The sequence below is a fragment of the Fundulus heteroclitus genome, unplaced genomic scaffold (assembly GCF_011125445.2).
Source record: "Fundulus heteroclitus isolate FHET01 unplaced genomic scaffold, MU-UCD_Fhet_4.1 scaffold_132, whole genome shotgun sequence".
In the NCBI taxonomy this organism is placed as follows: Eukaryota; Metazoa; Chordata; class Actinopteri; order Cyprinodontiformes; family Fundulidae; genus Fundulus; species Fundulus heteroclitus.
In genome coordinates, this window is record NW_023396544.1 from 269150 (window position 1) to 296568 (window position 27419).

Genomic DNA, 27419 nt, shown 5'->3' on the forward strand with positions numbered 1-27419 from the left:
CAGGTGTCACCCTCGGGCAGCATTAGAGCGGTGAACCAAATTTTACAGTTTTTCTCGATTGTTTAAACACATTTTCTGAATGAATGTGTCATAGTCTCAGAACTCTACACACAAATCAAAAAACACACCCTGGGCAAAACCCCTCAATTCTCCTGCAAAATGAAATTTTACATTCTAAACAGTGTTATTTCTTCTCAAAATGGTATTTTGTTTTCAAATGACACACAAATCATAAGAATAGATATTCATAAGAACCAGCTGAACACTGATGTGCTCAATGTAAAACACTATAATGAATAGAAAACACTTTTCCATTCATTATATTGACTTTGGCCTTTTTTTGTTTAGTGTTACACTTACTACAGACAGTGCATATACGTGTGTTGGAAAATATTTGAGAATATTGTTTTTATTCTCAGAACACACAAATACACAGTAACAAATAGATTTTATTTGTCCCACAAAAACAATGCGCACAGTGTACATCCCATTCCCAACCAACACAAAGTTGCACATACACTACAATCAAAACCACAAAAGAAGGGAGATTTGACAACTCTTCACATGTCTTCTATTTTGATTAAAGCCTGAATAAACTGGTCTTACAAACAATATATTCATATTATGTACTTCCTTTTTCAATCTGCACACATTTCACTGCAGTTAAGGAAGTTCGCACATATAAATAAAGCAAGTGACTGACTGCTGCATCCTGGGTGCAAAGGGCGCATTAGCGGATTCCTTTTCCCAGCAGCTGTTAGATTTTATAACCACCAATGCTGTCAACAAGCTCAATAAGTTTGTTTATTTCCCAGCACGGTTTTTCCTTTTTTTTTCTAAATAGTTTGTTTCGGTTTTTATGTAAATATGCTTGTAAGTTTTGTATTTTCAAATAATCCTATTCAGTTGTACATTTTGTTAAATCTGAGAATGTCCTAATATTAACTGTACAGTATTTTTTTCTCCTGGTGTAAGTTTTTTTTTTTCCTTATTTGCTGCTGATACGCCTGAATGTCCCCACTGTGAGACAATAAAGGGTTATTCTTGTCATGATGCCAGGATGTATGTGCTTAGTTAATCCTACTCACCTGTGTTCCCAGTTGTATTTACGTTCCGGGTTTTTGTTCCTCCTGTGTCGCCTCGTCTGTTTTCGTTCCCTGTTCCTAAGTTGTGTATTCTGTGGGTTGGCTATAATAAATCGTTGTTTTCAGCATTCTCCTGCTGTCGTCTTGTTGCCGCTCTGGTCCTTCACCCCAAACCCTGAGTCTGAATCAAATTACTGAGTCAACGGAACCTAAGAAAGAACTGAGCACAAAGGAATGAACCATTAGGGAAATAAGTTAATGGCATTAATAAGCAACCCAAAATACATTTAAAAAAAAGTGGGAAACAAAACAGAAGCTGTGTAAATCCTGTCAGAAAGATTTGCTTATATTTTACATATGGAAAACGTATCTGACAGTAAACATTCAGGATCGATGTGCATTGATTATCTGGCTCCAAACGTCAGCAGAGCATCCCAACACAAACGTTTTCAGTCTGTATCCGGCATCATGTTCAACATTTCTTAATAGTGACTGCATAGCTTAGTTGAGAAGTGAAAGCACTCAACATAATTTCCTTTTGCAGGCTTGAAGTGTGTAACAAATGAAAAAAAAAATCATTACTGAGGAGCCAAATGTGCGGAGGTCCAGTCCCAGAAGAAACAGAAACTCGCCCTGATTTGCAAAGAAACATATTTACTTAAAAAAAAAACCACACATTTAAATTTATTATCATCTGCCTTTTTATTTCTTTATTTTTTTTTGATCAGGGCAAAAGTAAATCTCTCATAAGGCAATCAGATCAATAAGGAAACTTCTCAGATTCTCCTGCTGTGCTCTAGGTCTGAAAGTCACAACAGAAAAACTGTCTATTACACTACACCATCATATTTCCTCATGCCACCTCCAGCACATACTGCCTAGCAGTGCCGCTGTAAAAAACTAGCAGGGAGCTAGCTAAGGGTAGGCGTCATGAGATAATGACTTTGGCATAAAAGTATAATCTAAAATATTGAAATCCTAAGAGACTCAATATTTGCCTAGCCTATAAATTTAAGGATTCCCTGTCTTATCAACAATGTGGGCAGGGGGTTGTTCTAATCAGCAGAGGTCTCATCCTATGGATGATGTTAGGTGATCACCGCCATATGAATAAATAGTGATGGCCACTGTTTTTCCTACTTATCCCTCAGCCTCAACCTTCACTTCCTTTAGAAGACAAAGACAGCCACTATTCTGCTCCAGCTGCAGTACAGCAGGGTTCTCCGTGTTGCTGTCTGATTGGGTTCAATGATTTACTTGAATACACCTTTTGACCACAGCTGCTTCACCCTGTCCAGGCTCACAGAGAGCAGAAGCCTTTTACAGCTGCCACCGTTTAAAAGAGTACAGTTGTAGAGATTAAGTTTCAGGACAGTTACGAAGGGGGGGAAAAAAACACATGAATCGAAACAGCTACATAGTCACTTAATCACAAATTCTTTGTTTGTGCTCAATTTATAGCTTTTACCATGTTAGGTTAGGTTTGTAATACAGCAGCTTTTCTCTAAGCCCGTGTTTAGATCCTACATTCTTGGAAACCAGTTCTTATTTTTCTAATGGATTCTGGCCATCTGCCCCTCTCAGTACTATTTCCTCACTGCTGAGACTGAGAGTCATTGATAAAATGATGGATTATCATGTGAAAGTCAACCGCTAATACAATCTCATAAACCGCATTTGTAGCCTCGCCCTGTCATCAGTGTGCCGCTTCCGTCCAAATATCCATCCATTCAACTGGGCCAGCTTATCAAACTTTTCTCACTGTACAAAAAGTTTAACTCCTGAAACAAACACACTGCTCAAAAACTTGTCCTCTTTTTTTGGTGAAGATTCTCAGTCAATCTTCACCAGCATATTGCAAGCCATTTTAGGAAGGACACCCTTGGAGTGGTGCATGAGTATGATAAATTGCTTAGAAGCATGTTATCTAAGCCAGAACAAGGCATTTTTGGGCAATAATATAAAGCTTGGAACTCCACACTACTCCAGATATTTGAATTGAGAAAGCTTTCTGGATGGGAAGCGAAACGTCTTCAAACTTCAGAAAAAAGTCCAGTTGTTTTGTTTTTTTAAGTTTTTTGGAATCCTCTTTTTTTATTCATTTTATATTCCCCTGCTAGCTTTCTCTTCAAAAGATCCCCAGGAACTCACACCAAACGGTGAGGTAACTGTGTGGGCTTCAGATCTAAAATATAGAAATGGAAATGAAGGAAGAAAATTTGTAAAAGACATAAAATAATTTGGAGGCACACAATTTGTGGTGAAATAAATGTTTACAAAAGGGAGTAGAGTATTAACTTTTTTTAATAGTTAATAGTTAAAGTATTAAATTATCTGTACCATCCCAACTGTATGACAATGATGTATTCTGATTGGTCAGTCGCTTCTTTACGTGGGCAGTAAAGTTCCTCCTTTATTTCAAACCAGAAAAATGTGCTGTAACCGCAATGCCACACCTCTTCAAAATCCACACTGGCCTCCTCCTTCCTGCACAGGTTGCAGGTTAGGATTCATTTCCACCAAAATGATCACAGTTTCGCTTCACTGTAACTTGCCACTCCTGTTTCAAGGCATTTTAAGGTATCTGCAGGCTGCTTTGCACCCTTTAGAGAAGAAGATTAGTCAATTTAAACGTTATTTATATAGCCCTTTAAAAAGACAAGTCAATAATTAATAGTAGTTTGAAAGAAAATATGAAAAAACCCATGCACTAGTCTAAAATATATAATATGAAAATATAGAAATAAGCGTCAAGCTCTATGTAATTCAAAAGCAAAATATAAGAGGTGTTTCTTTAACAGGATCTTAAAAGTTTTTTTCCGGCAGTCCCCAGACTTAGATCTGTAAAATGTTCTTAAACCCTCATAATTAATCTTCGCTGAAGTAACTATGTGTATGTACCACAAAAACATCTGATGATTTGTGATGTAATTATCTAACGTTTCACAAATATGTAAATAAATTATAGATCATTAAAAACAAGGAGTAGGTCGGTTGGGAAGAGTTGGAGTATCCTGTTTGTGTCCAGTTAAACCAATTTCAACTCAAACTGGCAGTAATGTAACCAGCCTGGAACAGGTTCTGTCTGGATCACGGAAAGTTTTGCTTTCCCAGTATCAAACGAGCAGATGTCGTGACTCCACACGACTGCTTATTCCTTTACATTTCTTTGAGTATAGTTTTAAATAAAATAAACTTGAACGAAATAAAGCTGGACAAAATGCGAAATTTGGGAGAACTAAAAGAACAACATTGAAACAATGGTTTCCGTCTGATCAAGCCCAGACACTTTAATTGTGAAAACAGTGTTAATTTGGGAGGTTTGGGGGGGTTATGTGTTTCCCGCAAACCAAGCACACATTTTTTGCCTTTGATTCCATTTAATAAATCCTGGATGTTCATGTCTTGTAAAAACCTCTACATCCTGGATCAATCTGACTCTTGGCGTCTGCTAACTTTTTTTTTTTTTTTTTTTTCCAGGGATGTTTACGGCACCGAGTCTGCTGACTCTGGGCGCACAACACGAGACTGCTCGTATTCAATTAGGAAATCTCAGTCCGTTTCAAAATAAAAGCTGATTTAAACTTAGCGCGACAGGACTTCAGAGAAGAAAAGATGATCCGAGTCCCGATTTCACTGGTCCAATTATTGAATCCGAAAACAAAAACAATTATGGTTAATCATAAATTTGCGAGAAAGGCAGCATCACCAAAATCCCAGTGATCAATTTAGGGCCTACTGCTGAGTGACATTTATGCCACCCCTCAAAAATGCCGCGTTTTGCGTGGGCTTGTAATTTGAAAGTCAAAAGCGGAAGTGCTCTCTTCACCTCAACTAACTTTATAGGCTTTATAACGTTTTTCTGGTCCCCAGGTAATTAGCTCCAGACCCGGGCGCGGTGTTGGAAGGACGACGTGGACCTTGGTGGACACTTTGTTCATTAACCTCTTAGGGAACGAAAAAAAAAGTTCTTTTTTTTTTCACCAGTGAAGCTTCCTACAGGGAAACACTGTAATTCCATGGATACTAACAAGTCAGCGGGCACTCAGGGCTGGGAGGATGAGAAAACCTCAATGGTTCAGAACCCCCCTCCGCCTTATTACCCGGGGGCCGCTCAGCCTGGCCAGGCTTACCCACAGCAGGTAAGAGGAAAAACCGTGTTCAAAATGCAACGGAAATGCAATTTATTTATTTTTATTTACTTTATCCCACACTATTCCTCTTTATTTGTATTTGTTTGCATTACATATATATATATATATATATATATATATATATATATATATATATAATATATATATATATATATATATATATATATATATATATAAAACATGTGAGGGTACAGTACCACTGAAAACTCTGCAGTAGGTGTGCCTGGTCCGTGAAACAGCAACAATATTTTTATCATCACTAAATCTCTACTTTCACTTTTTTTACCATTTTGTTTCACCATCTTTTTTGGCAGTTTACTCTTGCGTAATCCGGTCTGTTGGCCACCCTTATGGTGCTTTTGGTTTCAGTTTCCCACCTATTAAACGTTTCCATCTAATGTTTCACTGGGTGTGTGTGTGTGTGGGGGGGGGGGGGGGGGGGGGGGGGGGGGGGGGGTGGGGGGGGGGGGGGGGGGGGGGGGGAATAAACGGATATTTCTCAAGAGCAGTTTAGTGGGGGGGGGGGGGGGGGTACAGTGAAATGTACTGATGGAACCCTTTGTTGAACCCTTTGAGTACTGTATACAGTAGCTATATGAAACTATTTGTAATTAGCATGGTTGAAACAGCATGGCCAAATGTATTTAGTGATCATTAATAATTATTACCTTCTGGATCAGAATTGGCAAATATCTGATCAAGTCATTTAGCCACAGTCAAAAATTGTCTCGATCTTTTGTGTGCCTTCGCTGTTTTTCACTCTCTTTCTTTTTTCTATTGCTCTGTCCATATTTGGAGGCTGCATTCTTGAAAGGCAGCATTTGTAAGGCACAGCAAGGCAACAAAGGCTTTGCAAATTCCAAGGCCCCTAGGAAAACGCCAGACTTTGAAGGATGTGTCTGATGTGTCCTTTCTGGGCCACCCTAACCCTCGATTGCGGGTCAAAGTGGAATATTTAAATCAGAGCGGCAATGACAGAGGAGGACAGCTAATTATGGGGGGGTCAAGGTATAAATGCGTCTTTATTTTGCTAGATGAATAGTGAATTTCCTTTTTTGCCATTTTGTTTTTATATTATTAAAAAAATTGAAGTTCTTCTAATAATTTATTGGGGGTCTCACTATAATCTTTCCCAAATTGGGGGGGCGGGGGTGGGGTGGATCCTGAACCCAACCCTTTCTTTTCATATTATTTAATGTTGTGTGTAACTCCTGTTTCTTCTGTCTACTTGTTTTTGCCACTGTCAACCCCAAATTTCCCCATTGTAGGACAATAAAGGTCCTACCGCCAGGTGACAAACTTGGTCACCTACATCCAATCATTAAAAAGTCCCAATACTTATATAAGTTTGATGCTGATGTGCTACAAAACAGTTCGTATTTCCTTATGTATGAAACAGATGCCAATTTATATGACTTTATTCTCATAATCAACCCCCAACGCAACACACATTTGTGTCTGAAAAACATTCAGATATTTTGTACTTTGTATAAGTCTCATGTCTGCCATGTTGACTTACTGGGATGTTGAGTTCTGGACAAATAAGCAATTTACATTCTTGAATGTTGTTTTCTTTCTGTGAAATAATAGATTTTATGTTTTTGACTACGTTTTAGTATAATCCTTCTTAGACCTCATCCTTGTTTCAATGTTTGTAGTTAGTAAAATTAGTAAAATATGTAAAAAAAAAAAAAAAAAAAGTTAGTAAAACAAATATTTTACTGACGTTTTAGTAAAAAATAAGTAAAATATTCCTCCAAACATTCATAGAGGGAAAGAAAATTAAGCATGCCCAGGTTTCTACAAATTTGACACACCAGCTTTTTATGGTTTGCAATGTGGCGTTAGAGTTTAGAGCTGCCCTGCTGTGCATGTTTTCTTTCGTTGTTGCAGTAAGTGGCAGTTCTTACCGGAATGGTGACCTGGTTATTCCCTTTCAATATAACCACAACACCACTTCCTCACTTCCATCCCATTACACCAGCAAATGAGCATACACCTGGAAATGTTCTGGGGTTTAGGGCTGTGCGTGGTCTGGACATGTTCGAGCAGCTTTTATATCCCAGAGTGTCAGAGCTACTGACATCAGTTACAATATGTTTTCAGCCAATGCCAATACGGCTTTAAAATTCAAATGCACTCCACTCATTCAACATGAGGGGGCCACCACACAGATGGTTTTAGACACAAAAGCAGTGTTTCAACAAATGTGCAGTAAATTGTGAAGATAATAACCAAGACATTTATAAGATATCCATATATACTGTTTATTAGCAAGATAAAAAATCTATTTGAGCGTGAGTTGCTCTTTAATGTAGCACCAGATATGTAGCTTCATTGCTTTGTTTTTGTTAACCATCCGCAGTGCCTGGCCATATTTTTAATACTTAGGGTACCTTCCCACTTTCTGATATGCAGAAATACGCACAAGCAATTTACAACTTGTTGTCCATTGCTGGCTTTCTTGTTTTGCATTGGTTTACATTAAAGTACAAATGTTTCTGTTATTTTTCATCCCTTGGGCTGGGCTGCCCTGGGTGATGAGCCCAATAAGGGCTGGACGATAAATTACTAACAATATATACCGACCGATAGACGTACATCGATGATAGCAAAAAAAGGGTCAATAAAAAGTTCAATAGAATAATAGTTTTCCCTCCTTTTGCATTCTAGCCATGTAAGTTAATATTACAGTCATTACAGCCTTCCAACCAATCACAAACACAGACCCAGGAATCAAGCTCTGCCCCCTTTATTCTTTTTCTTTTTTAATCTTGCAGTTTTGGTAAAGAGTTGGTTGAATAAAGGGTTGGGTTTGTATTCAGTGTTTGTGTGTTCCTCACCAATAAATAGGTCACTAAGCAGCAGTATGAAATATTCGGGGCGGCACTTAAAATATATGTTTTGAGTTTGTTGATAATTATCGATATCGATCAATATGATTTCTGTTTTATCAATAAGATTTTTTTCTATATCGTCCTGCCCTAAGCTCAATCGCCAATATCAAAAGCCACCCCTGATAAATCCCTTAATACATAGCGTTGAAAAATGTCCCTCTGTTGTTCTTAGTTCAACCACCAGAAATAGATTTTAATTGCATGTCATGCTTGGTGCCTACAGGGTTATGGATACCCCCAGCAGCCTGGTGCAGTATACAACCAGCAGCCGTACCCTACCAACCAGCAATACCCCGGACAGGGAGCCCCTGCCGCTATCCAGTCCACCGTGTACGTGACCCAAGCCCCTCTGGTCAATCCCGTCAACGACTACCTGGGCTACTCCATCTTCACCATGCTCTGCTGCTGCCTCCCACTTGGCATTGCTGCTCTCATCTTCTCAATCTCGGTGAGTTGGTTTCACTTGTATTTTTAGTGTACACTTTTCTTTTTTTTTTAACCTTTAATGTAAATTAAACAGTTCACACAAGGAAGAGATGAATCACCTCCCCAGCCACCTCTACAAAGTGCCTGTTGTAAGGGGGTTTTTGGAAATCGTATAAGGTTTTCTTTCCACTTTATAATTCATACATTGAGGTTTGTGGCTGGTCGTATAACTGCTTTAGTAAGGACTTGTATCTATGGGTTGGTGCATACACCAGATTGAGATTTGGAGGAGTAAAGAGCATTTAATTAGAAAAGGTGTCAGGAAGATGGCTCAAAGGAGAAAACGCTCAAGTGTTCCTCCTTGTTAAATTCGTCTGGCCAATATTTTTGACTGATATTTGCGGTTTTGTCCTGTATCGGCATCGGTCGATATGTGCATGCATTGGCCAATCCATTAGCGCATTCCGCCGCCATGCTTTGACGTCACGTAATACTGTAAGACTGATTGCGAAAAACAACAAGAGTAAATTTTCAACTTTTATTGTATTTTTATCCATCTAATTCAGCTGTATTTGCCCTTTGAATGTCTGCCTCCGTCACTGTGAGCGGGAGGTGACAGCTCTGCTTCACTGAGAACGGCGCAGCCGAGGCGTTTTTACCTTTACTCACTGAAACTCGTATGTCAACAATGGTGGTTAAGCCACCTAAAGTCGGTATAAAACCGCGTGAGTGCGGTTTGCAATGTAGAGATATGAGCAAGAAAACAATCACCAATCAGTACGCGTACAGCATACAGCTTTGCAGAAAATAATGTTCATAAGAAAGCAGTGCTCAGTCTTTTTTTTCTCCTCCTCCTTCCCACAACAAAAAGATTTTTTCTCGCTGTGACACCTTTAACAGTCACAATGCCCAGAGTGACAGTTTCCTTCAGGCCAGTTAGAGCAAAATAGATTGTACAATAAAACATGGCCATTTTTTAAGTAGAAAAAAATACGTTTTTTATATAAATCAAACAGAAGATGTTCTCAGGGAGATAATTTTTTTAAGTGCGCTACAAAATATAATAATTAAAAATATATATATATTTTTCCCCGTAGGAAATTAATGTGTAAATCATTGTAGATCCAAAATTTAAAAAAGGGTTTTGCTCATTTGTTGTATTCATTCAGTTTGCAAATTATTTTGAACAATTTCATTTGATTCTTTAACAATAATAAACTTTGCTCTTTTTGGTCTATAAGAACAGCATTTTGGGTCAGTTGTTCTTTGAAAACACTTGCTGTAATGAAACAATTTTAATAGTTGAATTCAAAGCAAATTTTAATGCACCAAAGTCTGCATTCAAATAATTAAATATCATTGGATAGATGTTACAAAATTATATAGAATGTCAAAAATGTGTTTATTAAAAGAGGAAGACTTTGTGTTGTACTTAACATTTTCAATTGTAGGATTTTAACTTTTGTGTAAGAAGTTTGCCTTAATTAAAAATTACAATCTTCCATCTGCATCAGCCACCAAAACTTTCTTCAAATGCAGTCGGGGGGTTGGGGGGGGGGGTGGGGGGGGGGGGGGGGGTCACTCAAAACCAGTACAGTGGCCACAAATGGCCCCCGGGCCTTCCTTTGGACATGCCTGCTCTACAAGCTTCACTAGTCAGTCAGTGAGAGAGTGATCAGGGTCGTGTCTCCTGTGACTTTCGCTCACCTAGCTACTTTGTTGCGTCTCCGTCGTTACCGATGCATTAGCGAGAGAACACGGCCTAACTTCAATATTGAGAGCTGTTTTATCTTCAGAAGACATGACGCCTCTAAACAAAAGAGCTGTGCAGTCGCTGCAGCAGGTGCTTTTCCTCTTCACCCATGCACAACACTGGTGTGATTTCCACATCTGGCCAGACGGGGGGAAACTTTTGCAAAAACTCTGAAATATGCTCCTTTTAATTAATGTTTCTTTTTTTGGTTTAAAATTTGAGCAACTTTTTTAATCATTATGTCATTTATCTCATATCAACGAAAGAAGAAAAAGCCATATCGGTTTCAAGAAGTGTCCCAAAAGAATCAGCCCCACGTATCGGGTATCGGCTTGCCTGATGTCAAAATAATCGGTATCGGCCTTAACAAACCTGTATCGGTCGATAGGAGGGGCATACCCTGGACAGGTTGCCAGTTCATCACAAAGCAAAATGGTAATGGTTGACAGACTGCTCAGACACTCCCTGATGCTTAAAGCTATTTGTTCACCGTCCAGATATAGCAACGGCACAAATTTACATTGATCCATGGAGCTCCACACTGGAGCACGGCCCAGGACTCTCCTCCTTCTGTGAACTTTGAAGTTGCTCTAAAGGACAAACTGTTCCCATTACTTGGATGCCTGAAGGTCACTGGAAATAGTCGTGTCCCTCTGGAGAAAACTGCGACTCTGTTTGATATTAGCAGTCATTGACCTCCTGTGGCTTCTGTGTCGGTGGGCTTGAATTAAACATTAACTTAAAAATAAACAGCAAAACGTTTAAAACTTAAATAACATTTTAACCAAATTAAACTGAAGACACGGTTTTATAAAATGGAAATACTTAACTGAATTTGGCCAGAAGTGTTAAAAAAAGAGCCAAAACTTGCTCAATTTTGTTTTTATTTATATTTTATTGGTTTATCATGTGAGCATGTTTAGCACTCTCCTTGCCTTTTTTTTCCTATGATGATAGAGTAGCTGTAACTTTATTTTCCTCACTTGATTTTGTCTTTGCTTCATTTTGGGGCTTGTTGAATGCTCAATATTATATGGGTAAGCCCTATTCCCACTTGTTTTTTGTATCTTTCAACTGGGCTTGTTCGGCATTCTTTTTGCTCCGTGTTGTTTCATGTTTTTTGCCTCTTATCGTCCAATAGCTAGACTAAACAATGGTTCGTGCGCTGAGTGTAAATTTCAGCCTGAAGCGATGTTCAAGTGGGCTAACCACAAGTTGTTTGTGTTCCACTGGCGACTGAAAGCCTCAGGTGGGTTTTCGCAGAAATGCTATTACCACTCTCTAAAATCTAGCCCTAATTGTTTTCGATCGGTGTGGGTGCTTTGATAAAAAGAATTTGATTATTACTCCTTTGTGTTCATCTGATGCTGATGCAGTGATGTGTTCTTTTTTTAAGAAACAAGGAAATATCCATCTGAAACATAAAGGTTTAATTTCAATGTAGCTCATTTGAGTTAAGCTATGTGGAAATCCCCATCATGATTGCATGTGTTTCTGTATTTAGCCGCAGCCTGCCCACCGCCTCCCTCTGAGCTTTCTTTTCTTTGACTCAGCCGACCTATACGTCTTTTTCTGTTTAAAGAGGTTTGAAAACCGTCAATGAGATTATTAGGATAAGCCTCAGGCAGTCAGATGTTTAAACAGGTCACTGAGACATTCCTCAATTTCTCAGTGATAAACCTTTAATAAACCCTCCTGGCTTATCTTAATTTACAACCTCAAATGATAACAACTCTTTTGTTTATTTGCAGACCCAAAGCACGCAACCAAAGGTAAACCCTCCCAGGTTATAGGCACAACAACAATCTAAATTTTAAAGGAGAAGTCCGGTCAGCAAGGAATAATCAATGGATCATTATCTATACCTAACACTAATACTTTCACTGTGATTTAATGAATCTAGCGTTAACCAGTAAAAAAAATAAAAGTATTAATTTTCGTTGTGATCACTGAGTCTGGGAGCGCCCATTAATGACCAAATATGGTAACACCTCACTCCTGAAGTCTTCTGGCAGTGATGCACGGTGCAGTAAGCCGAGGGCTTGTAAAGCCGCGATTTATGTGGCCAAACCTTTTTATAGGCCTTATTTATTTGTTGCTTTATGGATCCACCTGGCCCAAAAAATTGATAAGTGGAGAATAAATATTTAAAGGAAAAGTCCGGTCATATTCTGAATTCAAACTTCTGAAAGTACTTTAAATATAAAATTATTATATACTGTTCAATAAATGATAAGTTCTTTTAATTAAGAATAATTTTCATTTGAATGTGCTTTACTGGAGGCATCCCTGTTCTATTTTTAAACCTTGTATTATATATTTCTGTTTATTTCACTTTATGGTTACGATTCAAACATTTTTCACCACGCTAAGATTAAAAAACTTACACATTATATACATTTTACATGTCTTTTTTATTAGTTCAACATACAATTAACCATCATTGTCAGCTTCTTTAAACCCAAGATAAACTCCATCATCACTAGGATATTTTTTGCTAATGGCAAGAACTACACAAGATGGTATGACCCGTCTTTTTATGGTCGTACAGCCATAGAGTGAACTGTCTACATGCTGCCAGCCGCATTAGTCTGTTTGGTGCTGGATTTCTACAGTCATCATCAAGTTGCAGCTTCCACACAAACACCAAAACAAGTCAAAAAGCCGGTTTTGTTCGGTTGGTGGCTCCTCGGTTGATGTATTTCTCTTGTCCTTATCAACATCATCATGAGGGCGAGGCCCTGCCAGAAAAACCAGAAATAAATTATATCAGTTGGACTGTCTTATAACAGTTAACAAATGAATAAAAATAATTATACAAATAAGATCATTTAATTTGGTTGTAGGCCTAAATGTGTAGGGCCTATATTTTTATTATCATTATTAGAGTAATATGATCTACGCAGTCTATAATAAAGTATTTTAATTGATATTGACACTGAGATATTTGATCAGCAAGAAGAACAAACTGAGAAGAATAAAACAACAATAAGGAGACGAGGACTAGAGGCTGACATTTTTTCGGCAATCCCGTGGGTAAAACGTGTTTCCTGGACTCATTTTCCAATGTGCAACAGTGTAATAATATGGCCAATAACTTAAAACTACTTTATTATTTTATCTAGTATTATTTGAACAGTTGTTTTTTTTCTGTTTTAACCCACTAACTGAACAACGTGTTAACATTTCTCTTTCACTTTTTAACAAAAGTAAAACATGTCTACTTCCATGTCTGGTCGGATAAAAATGACTGGAGCTGCTTTTCCAGGGTCCATTTAGCTCCGCCTCCAGCTCTGCACCACCCCCGAAAATTAACATAATCTCACTCTCAACTTTTGATAAAAGTTGAGAGGTTTGTCTAAGAATGTGTTTAATGTTCGATGAATGTGTTGGTTCTGATAGTAAACCCTAATTAGTTTATGGATATTTTATTGCAAACGGAAAAATACTAATATGCTTGAATGATATTCAACTTTTTCTTTTACAAAACTGAGATTTTGAACCATTGAGGTACATTATCTAAATTGTGAAAGTAATGCCTTTATTTTTTTTTTCTTCATTGAGTATAGATCTCTTGCTCGGTGCATTATTCATTAGTTTCAGCAATATGAAACATAAAAGTAACTCCATTATTCATGTGAAACAGTTAATGAATTAGTAAAAGGCAACATTGTGCATTTTGTTTATTCAGCTAAGATAGGCATGGTCTGTTTCCTCATTTTGTTACTTTTTATTACTTTATGACTTATTATTCCTTTTACTTTAACTGGCCTTTACTGCAGCTAAAACAGGAACTTAACTGACATGAAGACAACAAGAATTGGGAGTGGGGCAGGAGCGGGAGTCATTCTGAGTGGGAGCAGAATGGGAGTGGGAGTAATTTTACCAGGAATGGGACGAGACAGGACTTTTTTTTCTTCTCTGGGACGTGACACAAATTTTTTCTGTGGGAGTGGGATGAGACAGGAGTGTACATCCACTCCCGTGTCACCCTCTAACGAGGACAGGGGCCTGCCGCTACACCACAGCCGTAGCAGACAGATTCCACTCACATCGTCCCTTTTTGGTCTCCTCGGCTCAAACTGGTATGGCTGTATTTCGTCAAAAGTCAGGTTGCTATCAAGAAAGCCTTCCATATCTAATTGCTATCAAATGATGATAAAGCCATGGAACTCCCATCGCTGTCGCTGTTAAATCCATTACTCTCTGCTTCGAATACTCCACTAGTCGTCGCCATCTTGGATAATAGCGCGTTGTGACAAACAGCAGATACAGCATTGGGACTTTTTTCTTTATAGAACTTTATTGAACATAATATATAAACAAATAAACAGACAGTTACACAGAGGAACATTATACAGGTGCTCTAATCAGCATTGGGACTTGCTTGACAGCCGATACCGCACCATGACGTCACGAACTGGGAGGTGGCAGTACTGTTCTTTGACCAGCATGGATGCCTCCAGTAAAGCACATTCAAATGAAAATTACTCTTAAGTAAAAGAACTTATAATTTTTTGAACAGTATGTAATAATTTTATATTAAAAGTACTTTCAGAACTTTGAATTCTGAATATGACCAGACTTCTCCTTTAACTCTGAACAGCTCGTTATGCATCCCTTTGATTAAGGTTTTACCTACCAAGGTTGATTTTTACACTACATACCTCCCTGTGTCTTCGGTTTTAGGTCTGCTGGGAGTGGGTTTGCTTTTTGACAACCAAAGATCTCATTTGAAACCGTTTTGTTTCAGATGACCAGCTTTATAACAGGGGATTATATAATTCTGAATTTATTACACTATACTAAAAAAATGCACATAAGTTAAATTGGTTTCAGAAGTAACCCAAACAGAAATTTCGGGAAAACCTTTTGAAATATTGCTGAGATATAAATTTGAAACTTGGATTCTGCTGCAAAAAAGAAAACTGATTAATCCATCCATCCATCCATTCATTTTTTTAACTTGCTTTATCCCTCATGGGGTTGTGAGGGGTGCTGGTAACTGATTAATCTTTTCAGATTAATCATCATAAAATCAACTTAATTCACTGCAGATGTAGATCTTAATCTTTAGAACAATATCTTAGTTTTGTTTTACATTTGCTCAACCATTTTGTTGTAGACTGTTGTAAAACCATAAAAAATCCACTCCCCCGCGCAGGTATTCAGGTCAACCTACCTATGCTGATATCACATAAGGTCAACTGATCAGAGTTCATTGCTAGTTTTCTTTCCTCTTGTTTATATAGTGCCAATTCATAACACACACCATTTCAAAGCACTTTACGGAGACAATTCTATCGAATCATACAGACAGATTGGTTAAAAGTCTTTCTATCTAAAGAAACCCAGCAGATTGCATCGAGTCATTGGCTTGCAGCATTCAGTCCTCCTGGATGAGCGTTTAGCCACAGTAGATCGCATTGTGCCATTGACCTTGCAGCAATCCCTCATCCACGTATCAACAGTGGAGAGGGAAACTCCAGCAGAACCAGGCTGAGTCTGTTTTGTGCAACAGCAGCCAAACGTCTGAGCTGTTGGTTGATTGGATCTCTGCAACATGTGGCCACATTAAAACACACCAAGGAAATTTGTAACACAAGATTTCATTTTCAAAGATCAGATCTGATCATGTTCTTGTCAGTGTGTTCAGTTATGTTTCCACCAAAACTGCAGCGTCACTCCTTCTTTCCACTGACAACGATTGGCAGGCAGATTAATGGGGGTTGGAATGGAATGGATCAAACAAACTAGGTTTAACACATCTTTTGATTTATTTAGGGAAAACAAGAATAGGCCTAGAGCTGTCACGATAATCAATAATTCAATTAACTGCATGCTAAATTTTAATCAACACTTAATCTGGGCGGTTATGTCGACAGGATATACTTGTGTTATTATGCCGTTATATTCGTTAAAAAAGGATCTCCAAATGATAAAATTGTGGTTTATTGCGATGATTTTTAGGAAGCTTTATCGTCCAGCAACATTTATTGTGACAGGCCTAAATATGCCATGCATGTTTTTATAATGACAAAGAAAAGGAGTTATTTGATATTCTCTAGAAAGGCAGGGTAAGTTTATTTTTATTGCACCATTCATCCACATGGCCATTTTAGCCACTTTACAGGAAATAAACAAACGGAGATAAGACACATCTGAAAACGGCAATTACATACAAACAATAATATGAACAAAAAAACATTGAAAACACAAAGCAACACATGAAAATGAAAAAGTCAAATGCAAATAAAAAGACATGAGAGAAAACGATGAACAGTATTAAATGGTCAATTGTTTCTCAATGTGTTCCTAAACCGAAGAGCAGAAAGTTAAACTAAAATTGCCAGCTGTTATTATTATTATTGTTATTATAATTCTAATAATAATAATAATACATTTTATTTCAAGCGCCTTTCAAAACACTCAAGGACACTGTACAGGTAAAAATAATAAATGGTAAAAGCAACATCATCATAGTTAAAAGAAACAACACAAACTACACACAGGAAAGTAAAATAAAATCATAATGAAAAGGCAATCTTGAACATGTGGGTTTTGAGTTTTGATTTGAACAAGGGTAAAGACCCTTTCTTGGTTTACAAGAAAGATAGAGGTGGGTGTCATCCGCGTAACAGTGAAAATTGATGTTAAATTTCCTAAAGATATTGCCAAGGGGAGAATGTAGATGATAAAAAGTAGGGGTCCTAGAACAGAGCCTTGGGGAACACCGGTGGTAACTGGAGAGGAGTTGGAATGATATGACTTAATCTGAACAAACTGAGTGCGGCCAGAAAGATAGGATTGAAACCAGGCTAGGGGAGTATGAGTGATGCCAATTGTATAAAGTCGATGGAGTAGGGAAGAGTGTGAAACTGTGTCAAAGGCACAGATCAAGAAGAATGAGGATGGAAATTAGACCAGAGTCAGCTGCTATTAAAAAATCATTGGTTATTTTTAAGAGGGCGGTTTCAGTGCTATGACGGGAACGGAAGCCAGACTGGAAGTGTTCGTAAAGGTTGTTGTGAGTTAAGTGAGAATGAAGTTGAGAAGCGACTGTTCTTTCCATTATTTTTGAGATAAAAGGTAAGTTTGAAAGTAAGTAAGTTCTGATGTAAACATCCCATTCCTAAAACATGGCCACACCATATAAAAATGTTTTCAGTGCTGGTCTTAAATGTTTTTCTATCACAGTTTCTGAAAGTGAAATTGGAATTGGTTAAAATTAGTATCAGCAGGTCAAAGCTTTACGAAAATCGGGGATCGTCCACAAACTTCGGATGAGTGGATTTCTTCCTAGAATTTAAACCTTTCTGTTTTAAAAGCATGTAAAATCTTGCAAGCTACACTTTCTGTGTGAAATCCGCACCATTTCCTGCTCTGCTGTCAGCCACACGTAGCCACAGATGCACAAAGATGAGCTACAAACCTGAGAAACAAAAGACCGCTTTGAGGCGTTTGCTGTATAAAGCAGAAAACACCACTGTACACTCCTTCGTCAGTCAACATTCTGTCCTTTATAACTCAAACAAACCATCCATCATCTGGTCTTTCTCAGGGTAATTAGGAAATTGGTAGTGACATAATGATGTTTGGTGAAACTCTGCTGGGATCTGCTGTCTAATCCTCTTACCAGAATCTCTTTCCGGGCATCTAATGTCTTCCTGTTCATCAGGCTTCTAATGCCGGGCATACACTGTACGATACTTTCAATTGTGGTATTCATAAGCTCAAACTGTGCAACGAAACTGCAGGGTTTAAAACTTCACCGCTCACTATGTTTGTTCTTACACTGTGCGACCCGACGCTCTGATGCGACCTGAATGCTCACACAGTGCATTCAAAAACCACACTTCGGACTCAGCCCCGTAGAGAGATGTCTACCCGGAAGCCAAATGTCAACAGTAGATGAAGAAAAAGCCAGAAGTGTCGATGCTCACTGTTAAATTTGAGGTTTACTAGAGCAAAACACGCTGCCTTGGCAGTTCTACGAGTTGTTCCTCCGTAGTTTGACTCCAGTTTGTCACACATACCGCCGCCATGCTTCTCTCCGCTCCCATGTTTTCGTTTGAGAAGACGAAGAAGAATCTACTTGTTTGCGCGTGCGCAAGGTTGGGGGAAATCGGCTCGCAGACGGCCGTAGCTCAACAGCAGGACGCGCTCACGATCGCTCATGATCACTCACGAGGGCCGACTGAATTTCAAACATGTTTAATTTTCGACCGACCGTCCGATTCCTGATCAGTGGTCGTGAGAGGCGAATCACCCCTTGTTACCCCCATATACTACATGACGCAGGACGCACGATCAAGCTGAAACTCGGCCCGATCCAAAAAATTCTCGCACGACTGAGGAATCAGCCCGAAAAGGGCAAAAAGTCGTACAGTGTATGCCAGGCTTAACGCTTCCAGAACAGTCTTTAGTTTAGTTGCAGGGAGAGAAGCCACTGTTGGCACAAATGGAAGTGCAGGCGATAGGAGCAGTTTTCATGTCTTGCTTAAGGATCTCTCTCCGCAACGTTTGCTAACATTTTGTCTTTTGTTTGTGCGTTCCCATAACCACCGTTTTGCACTTCTAAAAAGACGAAGCGCTGTGTGATAAATATGTTGTTTACGTTTGTTTTTACACAGCCTTGCAAAAGTATGCAGAAACACTTGAACATTTTTTCCCCATTTTGTCACATAACATCCATGAACCTCGGTGTATTTTGTTGGGATTTTCAGTGATGTTTTATATCATGGAAAATCTGTTGACAGGAGAACTGTTTGCGATGCAGGCCGAGTCCTTAAATCTAGACTTGAAAAAGTAGCAAGAAGAAGAAGAACTCCCGATTGCACATCAGCAACGTCACAGCAGATAACGTGGAGGTGTTCTGGTCAGATAAGACCAAAACCGATCTGTTGAAATACGTGCAAAACTGTGGAAACTGTGGTGGTGTCATCTGGCTGTGCAAAAACCTTTCCTCTTAAAGGGGCAGGGAAGCAGATGAGTTTTTTTTTCTTTGTGTTTTGAGAGATGGATGCAAAAGACTTGAGGCTGAGCAGGAGAGAAACCTTCCTGACCCTCTGATACAGCCAGAACTGAAAAGAAACGGTTTAGCCAACTTTTCAGATTGTGATGTTTAATGAGCGACACGGCATTACTGAAAGATGTGAAGGAGGCATGAGGGAACATGCAGCACGAAGAGCCAGGTGGAGGCTAAGACTTTGTGTCAGATCTGTTTACATTCATGTGTGAAGACCGCATAAGCAGAACATGGTTTGGAATTTGAGGGAAAGGGCTTTGCAGAGTAGCACTGTTGCCTTGCAGCAAGAAGGTCTTGGGTTCAAATCCTTGCCTGGGGCTTTTCTGCATGGTGCTTGCGTGTTCTTCCCATGCATGGGTGAGTTCTTGTGTATGAGAGTAAAAACAAACAGAAAAGAAGCCATTTAAAAGAAAAAGATGTTGGAAAATATACAGAATATCAGCGACCTACGTATACCCTGTCTGTATCTCCTAATCAACCCATGATCGTCTAAACAAGTTTTGAGTAGTATGCTGTTTAAGTCAGCCTCTTTTGTTTATCCCACCCATAATTGAAATGGAGGACATTCCAGCTATGTTTGCAGTGAACGGACTCTTCTGTAAAGGAAGCCCCGTTTAATTTTTTCTTTTAAAATGAAACGGGGCGGAACAAGTCTGATGCTAGATTTGGAAAACAACTGTGTGTGGAATGTCGATACAAGCAGCGTTTTGTTAGGATCTGAACATATTTTCCGGTTGAAGCTGCTGGCCGCGCTCTCCGCCTCTGTGACTGCGCTGTGAAAAGGCTGCTTTCTTTCTCTTAAAAGGGTCCTTTTATTATTGATGGGAGCGGGAACATCAAACCATAATGGATTCCGTGCAAGGCTGGGGATGTATTTCACAAGGCGAGAAACTCCAGCGCCGGGGCACTTCCTCACGTCATTCGTAAAGTGTAACTCAATACACTTTGGGAAATGAAGCAACGCAGATTCCCTGAAACTTTGTCTCAGAAAGTCAAAAGTGTTCAAGAAGTTCCACCTTGGCAATATGTCCCCATTTTCATTATTTCCACATTGATTGAAACTACTGAGTTGTAGTTCTAACATTTGTCAGCTATTAGAAAGAAGCCATGACAAAGGATCTTATATCTGAGCTGCAGTCTGGTATATTGAGCAACAAAAACCCGGTTCATCTGAGACACACCAGCTGTTTATTGTCTTTATCAGTATGCTTGAATACATATGTTAGTGCTGTTAAAGCACTATTTTAACATTTACTTTAACGTGCTTTAACACATACTTTAACGTGCATTGACTAACCACACTGCGCATCAGTTATTGTGTTTGTTCAGCTTGGGTTTCCTTTCAACACGACGTGACTAAAAAAAAAAGAAACGGCAGCTGCTTTTTTGTAATCAGGGTTGGGGCGCCGTTTAACTTTCATTTTCCCATTACAAATTTCCTCTGCTGTTTTTTTCCACCCGACAGTGTTCTTATCTAAAGAAAAATAACTAAAGCAGATGTTATACGGCCCATCCTGACTTAGGTCTCCTGACAGTGAGCGTTTCTCAGCGCTTACAACACAAAATGGTGATAAACGGCTGATGAAGGAAGGTTTGCTGTTTTTTTTTGTTTTGTTTTTGTGATATTGTAGTTTTCCCCCATTTTTGTCACATTACAGCCACAAACATCAGTGTTTTATCAGAACTTTATGTGATAGACCAACACAAAGTAATGCATTATTGTAAAGTTTAAATTAAGTAAAAAAACAAAAAAAAAAACGAATCTATGCTATGTGCTTTTGTATTCACACTCTTTACTCTGATACCCCTAAATAACATCCAGGGGATGCAATTTCCTTCAGATGTCTGAGTCCATCAGTGTGTACCCTAATCTCAGTAATAAGTCCAGCTGTTCTATAAACGTCTCAGAGGATATCTAGAGAACAATTATGAACCAAAAGCGTCATGAAGACCAAGGAACACAGCAGACAGGTCAGGGAGAAAGTGTAAAGCAGAGTTTAGGTTATAAAACAATATTGTAACACTTCCAACATCTCCCAAAGCAGTTTTCAGTCCATCATCAGACATTGGAAAGAGTGTGGCACAAGGACAAACCTTCCAAAACATGGCTACCCATCTAAACTGACAGGCCAGGAAAGGAGGGTATTAACCATAAAAGCAGCCAGGAAGTTCACGGTAATTTTAGAGGCGCTATAAAGAATCATGCCTGAGGTGAGAGAATTTGTTGACAGGTTTATTATAAATGACGTATTATTGTTGCTAAATTTGACAAAAAAGAGGGGTTGATTTAAAAAAGAAGGCAGGGGAAGGCCTGTTCATATGTTGCCACATGTCATGAAATTGTCAGCAAACATTTAAAAATAAAGGTGCTGCAGTCAAATGAGACCACAGCTAAAAGTTTGCTTGTTTCAAAAAGCTGAGCTTGATGCAAAACAAACTCTGCATGTCACCCTGAGACTGGGAGCTCTGTGCTTGTGGAATGCACTTTTTCAAGGGGTTGATCAGACTATCTAAAGATGGCTGGAGCAAGTGTTAAAATTAATATGGGCCCGCTCCTGTCCATTTGTCACTGCCCGTCTCACCCCAGTTCAAGATTTGGTAGTAAAGGAGAAACAAGTATCAGAGGCAAACATTTAAAATATGCATATTTATTTCATTTGGAATTCCAAAGAGACAAAGAAAAACTTACAAGCTTAGTTTCAGTATGTTACCGACGTCCTTCTCCCACCCATTGAAGGTCTGCCCTCATTTGCGCAAACTTATCTTTTTTCAGACTGACCAGCCCTTCCCGATTAGTTGAATGTTGTGGGCGCAGACACTGTGGCTATTTCTGCTCCCAAAACAAGGAGACTATTCTCTCGAGGGTCCTTATGAAGTAAGGCTGATTTAGCACCCAGATGTCCTATCAGGGGGGTCAACCCAGATGACCTCATGAACCATAAAATAGCTTTCAGACCTTAAAACAAACACCCTGTGAGCTGTGTGTTTTCTGCCTCAGAGGGGAGACACAGTTTAGAGACCAGAAGTACCTCTTATTATTTTCCATAAAAATGCCTGATTAATATAACTAATGACATTTTTCCATAACACAAGATACAGAGCAATCCTGGAGGAAAACTGGGAAAAGCTGGAAAACACTTTAGACTCAGGTGGAGGTACACCTTCCAGCAGAACAACAGCCATAAGCATACAGCCACAGCTACATTGGAATGGTTTTGATCAAGGCATTTTCCGGTGTTTGAACGGCCTAGTCAAAGTCTAGAAGTAAAGCAAACTGAGAATCTCAAGACAGACACAGACGCCCTCATTTCAGTTTGACTTCTTTTACAAGGAAAACCAGGTCAAAATGTCAGTCCTTCGACGCAGCATAGAATAGAAAGATCCTTTTATTGGCCCACAGTGGTGAAATTCAGGTGTGCCATGTAGCAAAAAAACAAATTTACAACATAAAAAATTAATAAAAATGGTATGCACAAGAAATTGAACAACTGAACAGGGTGGTTTTTAGAAATGTGCATGTGAATGAAATAATTTATATAGGGCTTTTCTAGCCATACTGACCACTCAAAGCACTTTACACTGTAACCACATTCACACAACAATATGCAATGTGCGGTTAACCAGTGGCAAATCAACATGCAACAGAAAGAAGATGGAATTGAACCCACAACTCCAATGGCAAGAGGACTACTCTACCCACTGAGCCACAGTCACCCCTGTGATGCATATTTCTGCATGAGAAACACCAGCAGACTGTTTATAAGTATGAACAGGGCAGTAAACACTAAATCAGATTGTTGAGTCCACTGATGGCTCCAAAGTCCAACAGCTGCTGGGAGGAAGGATCTGCCATAACCCGGCTTTGTGCATCTAGACTCTCCAGCTCGGCAGAAGCTTCATTTATGGGGTGGGAGACATTGTCCAACAGTAATGTTATTTTTTTGAGCTGTCCTTCTCTTTCCAACCAGCTGCACTGGGTCCAGGGGGCATCTTGAAACAGTCGCTTCCTCTCAGCTGTAGCTGCTGCTCCGATAAACCACCAGCTCCTTGGTTTTTCTCTGCCCTGATCAGCAAATGGTTCTGCTGGTGCCAGTTCACAAAGTCCCGTGTCCACTGTCTGTACTCTGGGACATACTCACCGGTGACGAGGCAGAGTGTAGCAGAGTCGTCTGAGACCTTCTGAAGATGGCACCCTGGGGAGTTGTTGGAGAAGTCTGCAGCGTAGCGGGTGGACAGAAACAAGCCAGCACAGTTCCTGTGGGGCCCCTGTGCTGCAGAGATGCCTGTTGGAGACACAGCCCAGTTACCTCAAGTGAGGTAATCTAACATCCACTGGGACTGGTGGTGGTCCACTCCTGACAGCTCCAGATTTTCCTTTAGAAGTCCTGGCTATAGGGTATTAAAACACTGGAGAAATCAAAGAACATGATCCTCACTGTGCTTCCAGGTTTCTCCAGGTGGGTCAGAGCTCGGTGCAGGAGTTAGATGATGGCATCATCCACTCCGAAGCCAGGCTGGTAGATGAACTGCAGTGGATTCACTGAAGACCTCACTGCGGGGAAATGATCGAGGACCAAATAAGGACTTGTAACTGCTGGGGTCCTTTAGATGTGTGGTCTTGGGCACTGGTACCACACGGGAGTTCTTCCACTGCAGTGGTGCTTTGCCCAGCTTCAGACTCATCTTCAACATGCATCATCTGATGCCAAACAGCTGATCTGCACAAAACCTCAGGGGCCTGGAGCTGATGCCATCCCAACTCGGAGCCATTCGCACCTTGATCTTTCACAGCTTGTTACTCACCTAAGTGCTGAAACAGAAGTAGGGCTGTGGGATGGGATCATCTGATGCAGAGGGGGTGGGTGGTGGCTGAGATGCGTAAAAATTCTGAAGGAAAAGCAGGCTACCATCAGAGATGGGGCGTGGGGGGTTGCGGTGCAGCAGAGGAGACTGAGGGCTGGGGTAGTCTGATCCAACCTGTTGCAAATCCTTATCAGATCATTTACCACCCCTAAAAGCTCTACAGCCTGGGAGTTTGGTTTGTGACCTGATCTTGCTCTGCTGCAGCTGGTTCTCCATCCACTTTCTGTCGATGTTTATTTTTTTCTTCATCTCTGGTCTTGCGTCTCAGTTCCTTCTGCACAGCTCTCAGCTTCTCCTGGTTCCCGGAGCAAACGCTGCCTCCGGTAGCCTCTTTGTAGCTAGGTTAGCACTGCCACTTCATCCACTTTATTGGGAAGGGACCTCACAAAAGATCTAAAAGGTGATTTGAGAAAAACAGAAAAGCTGATGGAAGAGGGTGCCAGCTCGCATGCCACTGTAAGTAAAGACGGTACATGCTGATGAGCAGACACGTCTCTTCCTTTGGATGGCATGGTTGGAAACACCCAGAAAATGAAGTAATTGGATATTCTTTTAGCAATATGTTGTCTTTAGTTATTTGCACTGTATTTGTATACATTCATAGAATTATGTTTTATGTCATTGAAACTAAATATCTAATTTAACAGACATGTATTGAGAAAGTCTGCTGTTTTCCTTTTTATACACCTCAGAGGACAAGCACAGCCACTTAGAAATATAAAAAAAATAACTTTTCCTTTCTTAAGAGGGCCTCCTCTTTTATTTTTTAAATGTGTGGATCACTTTTAAGAAATATCAACTAACACACTTTCATTAAAGATCTAAATATTAAATTTGCCCAAAACTATAATACCAGTTAAGTATGTGGGCACACCCATTATGTCTACAGTAAGAGCTTTAGGAGCTTTAGGTACTTGCATTGCAGTATATACCGTCACACACTTTATTAAAAACTGCTGTTTCCTGTGTGTTCATTTATTTTGCCATAGGAATTTTCAATTATTTTCCTTAACATCTCAGTTGTTTCTGTGTTTCTACTACATTTTTATTGAGGTATACTTATTTATTATTATTATTTATTAATTTGCACTGCCTTTGAGAGTTGGTATTCTTTAAATTTTGCTGTGCTTTCGTGCACAACAACACTAAAAGGAATTCTGACAATTCCTTTTAGTGTTATTTTGGATTATGTGGTGAATAACACGAGTGGGCTTAGTTTGGTGGGTTGTTTTGTAGTAATGTTTGTTGTAATGTGTCTGATCCTCTCCTCTGTAGCTGCTGATTAGCATTGTTTGCATGATAAACAGCGTGTTTCTCAAGGTCTTGGAGGTACATGCTGATTTCCTCTTTTCACTTGCATTTCTGCTCTTTTGTGTGAAGCTTCAGTCGCTGCAGTAAGCAGATGTGCATTTGCTATCTCCTCTCCAAAAGGTTGAGATTATGCAGCAGGCTTTGTGTGTGTGTCCTGCCTGTCCTGCCAGTTTAGGTAAAGGTGGGATGGGCCTTGTTCCCTTGCAGTTAGTGAATGCTTTGAAAAGTGACATTCCTCCTGTTGCACAAATGAATTTCTTGAATAAATCAAGCATAAGTCTAATATTCCTCACTTAAGCTCCAAGAATTATTTTCAAATTTTCTCCTAAAAGGACCAAGCTCGCTGGCTTTGAGCTGAAAAACCATCAACATTTTTCTACTTATAGGAATTATTTTCACACATTCTCATTTTCAGATTAATGTATTAAATCTGTATTTACCAGCTTGTTATAACTCTATTATTTACCTCCATGTAATTTTGTTTTTAACTTTAGGCCCGTGAAGCCAACCACACCGGTGACCAAATGGCTGCGGAGCGGAGCAGCAGGACTGCCAGGACTCTGAACCACGTGGCTCTGGGACTGGGACTTACATCTCTGCTCCTTTTCATAATTTACATAGCGGTGGTTGTTTTCTGTGGCCCATAGATAGATACAAGTGCTAGTGGCTCTACTTCATATCTATCCATTGCATGCTTCTTTCACATAATTAGGAATATTACTTGCCATCAGGCTGAACAAGATCCCAGGCTGAAGTTGCATTATTGAATGGTCCGGGTAAAAATAATGTAATCAGTGTGATTGTTATCTTTGTTTTCTAATTGGAGAGTCCACAGAGAGTCCTCTTCTGACAGTTTTTTTATTTTTGTGCTAAACCAAATTGTTTTTGTTCATTGCAAAGCGGGATAATCGGCGTAGTAGAGCTATTGTCACAGACACAGTAAAGGCTCCCACATACTTGGTCGTACTGTGCGCATACTGTGAGCTTGGCGGACTCCTCGCTGACTCTCCGCGGACGTTTTACACTTCAAAGTCGAGCGTATGTATTGCCTTCATTTCTTGTGTCAAATTCCTACAATTCCCACACTTTCTGCTAATGGGACGAAGCGGCGGAACGGATGGTAAAATGTGTGATTGGCTAGCTGAGCACCTGGAGTCGTTTCTTTTCCAGCAGGCTCCCACCTGTCAGTGAGAACAGAGGGGGACTGTGATGGAGCACGTCCTTGTGACCGCCTGCTTGGAGGAGCTCAGTGTATCAAGCTCGGTGTCACATATAAAACGGTTCAATGTAAAGACTTCTTGCCGCCGAGCAGTTTATAGTGTGACACTGCGTACGCGGTCATGAAAATTGATCGCATACAGTCGCATATGTCGTAGTACGTGCAGAGTCTGCGCAAGTATGTGGGGGCCTTTAGTGGCTCTGAACCTGAACTGAACCTTTATCTCATCTGTGTTGAACAGAACTGGTCAATTTGGTGATTATATTTTCTTCTTCTTTTGTAAAACTATGCTTAAAGAGCTTTTTTTTAAAATAAAAAATATCTTCAGAAATAAAGCATAGTGTGAGTCATTGTGAGGTCTTTTCCGTCTCTCCGACTACAACAAAATATTTGTTCTTTAAAGGGGACATACCATGCAAAATCCACTTGTTTAGCCCTTAAATACATTTGTTGTATTCTCTAGTTTTATCTGTTATCTATTACCTTTCATCGTAAGAAAAAAAACTATTACGTCACTCTATTTGCTACCGAACTGCTGAACAAGGTCATGGATTGGAGGCTTACCAATTTTGCAAATCCACCATTTTTATTTCTCAACGCAAATTTGTGGTCCAAGCTACATCACACCGTCACCCAGCACAGTACAAAAATGGTTGAATGGTGTGGAGTGGAACACTGCGACC

At 39.6% G+C, this 27419-nt stretch overlaps 1 protein-coding gene across 1 annotated transcript; it reads left to right on the top strand.

Moving 5' to 3' along the window:
* Nucleotides 1–4950: 4950 nt before the first annotated feature.
* On the top strand, nt 4951–27071 carry LOC105919620 (proline-rich transmembrane protein 1). The gene is made up of 3 exons (XM_012854975.3): nt 4951–5227; nt 8360–8584; nt 26012–27071. The coding sequence occupies exons 1-3, from the start codon at nt 5105–5107 to the stop codon at nt 26162–26164; spliced, it is 501 nt and encodes a 166-aa protein (XP_012710429.3). The 5' UTR covers nt 4951–5104; the 3' UTR covers nt 26165–27071.
* Nucleotides 27072–27419: the final 348 nt, after the last annotated feature.

Excerpts from the sequence above, each read along its gene's own strand:
- LOC105919620 (XM_012854975.3), top strand. The coding sequence starts at position 5,105 with ATGGATACTAACAAGTCAGCGGGCACTCAGGGCTGGGAGGATGAGAAA. Across the intron at positions 5,228-8,359 it reads GCCAGGCTTACCCACAGCAG|GGTTATGGATACCCCCAGCA; the intron begins GTAAGAGGAAAA and ends TGGTGCCTACAG. Across the intron at positions 8,585-26,011 it reads CTCTCATCTTCTCAATCTCG|GCCCGTGAAGCCAACCACAC; the intron begins GTGAGTTGGTTT and ends TTTTAACTTTAG.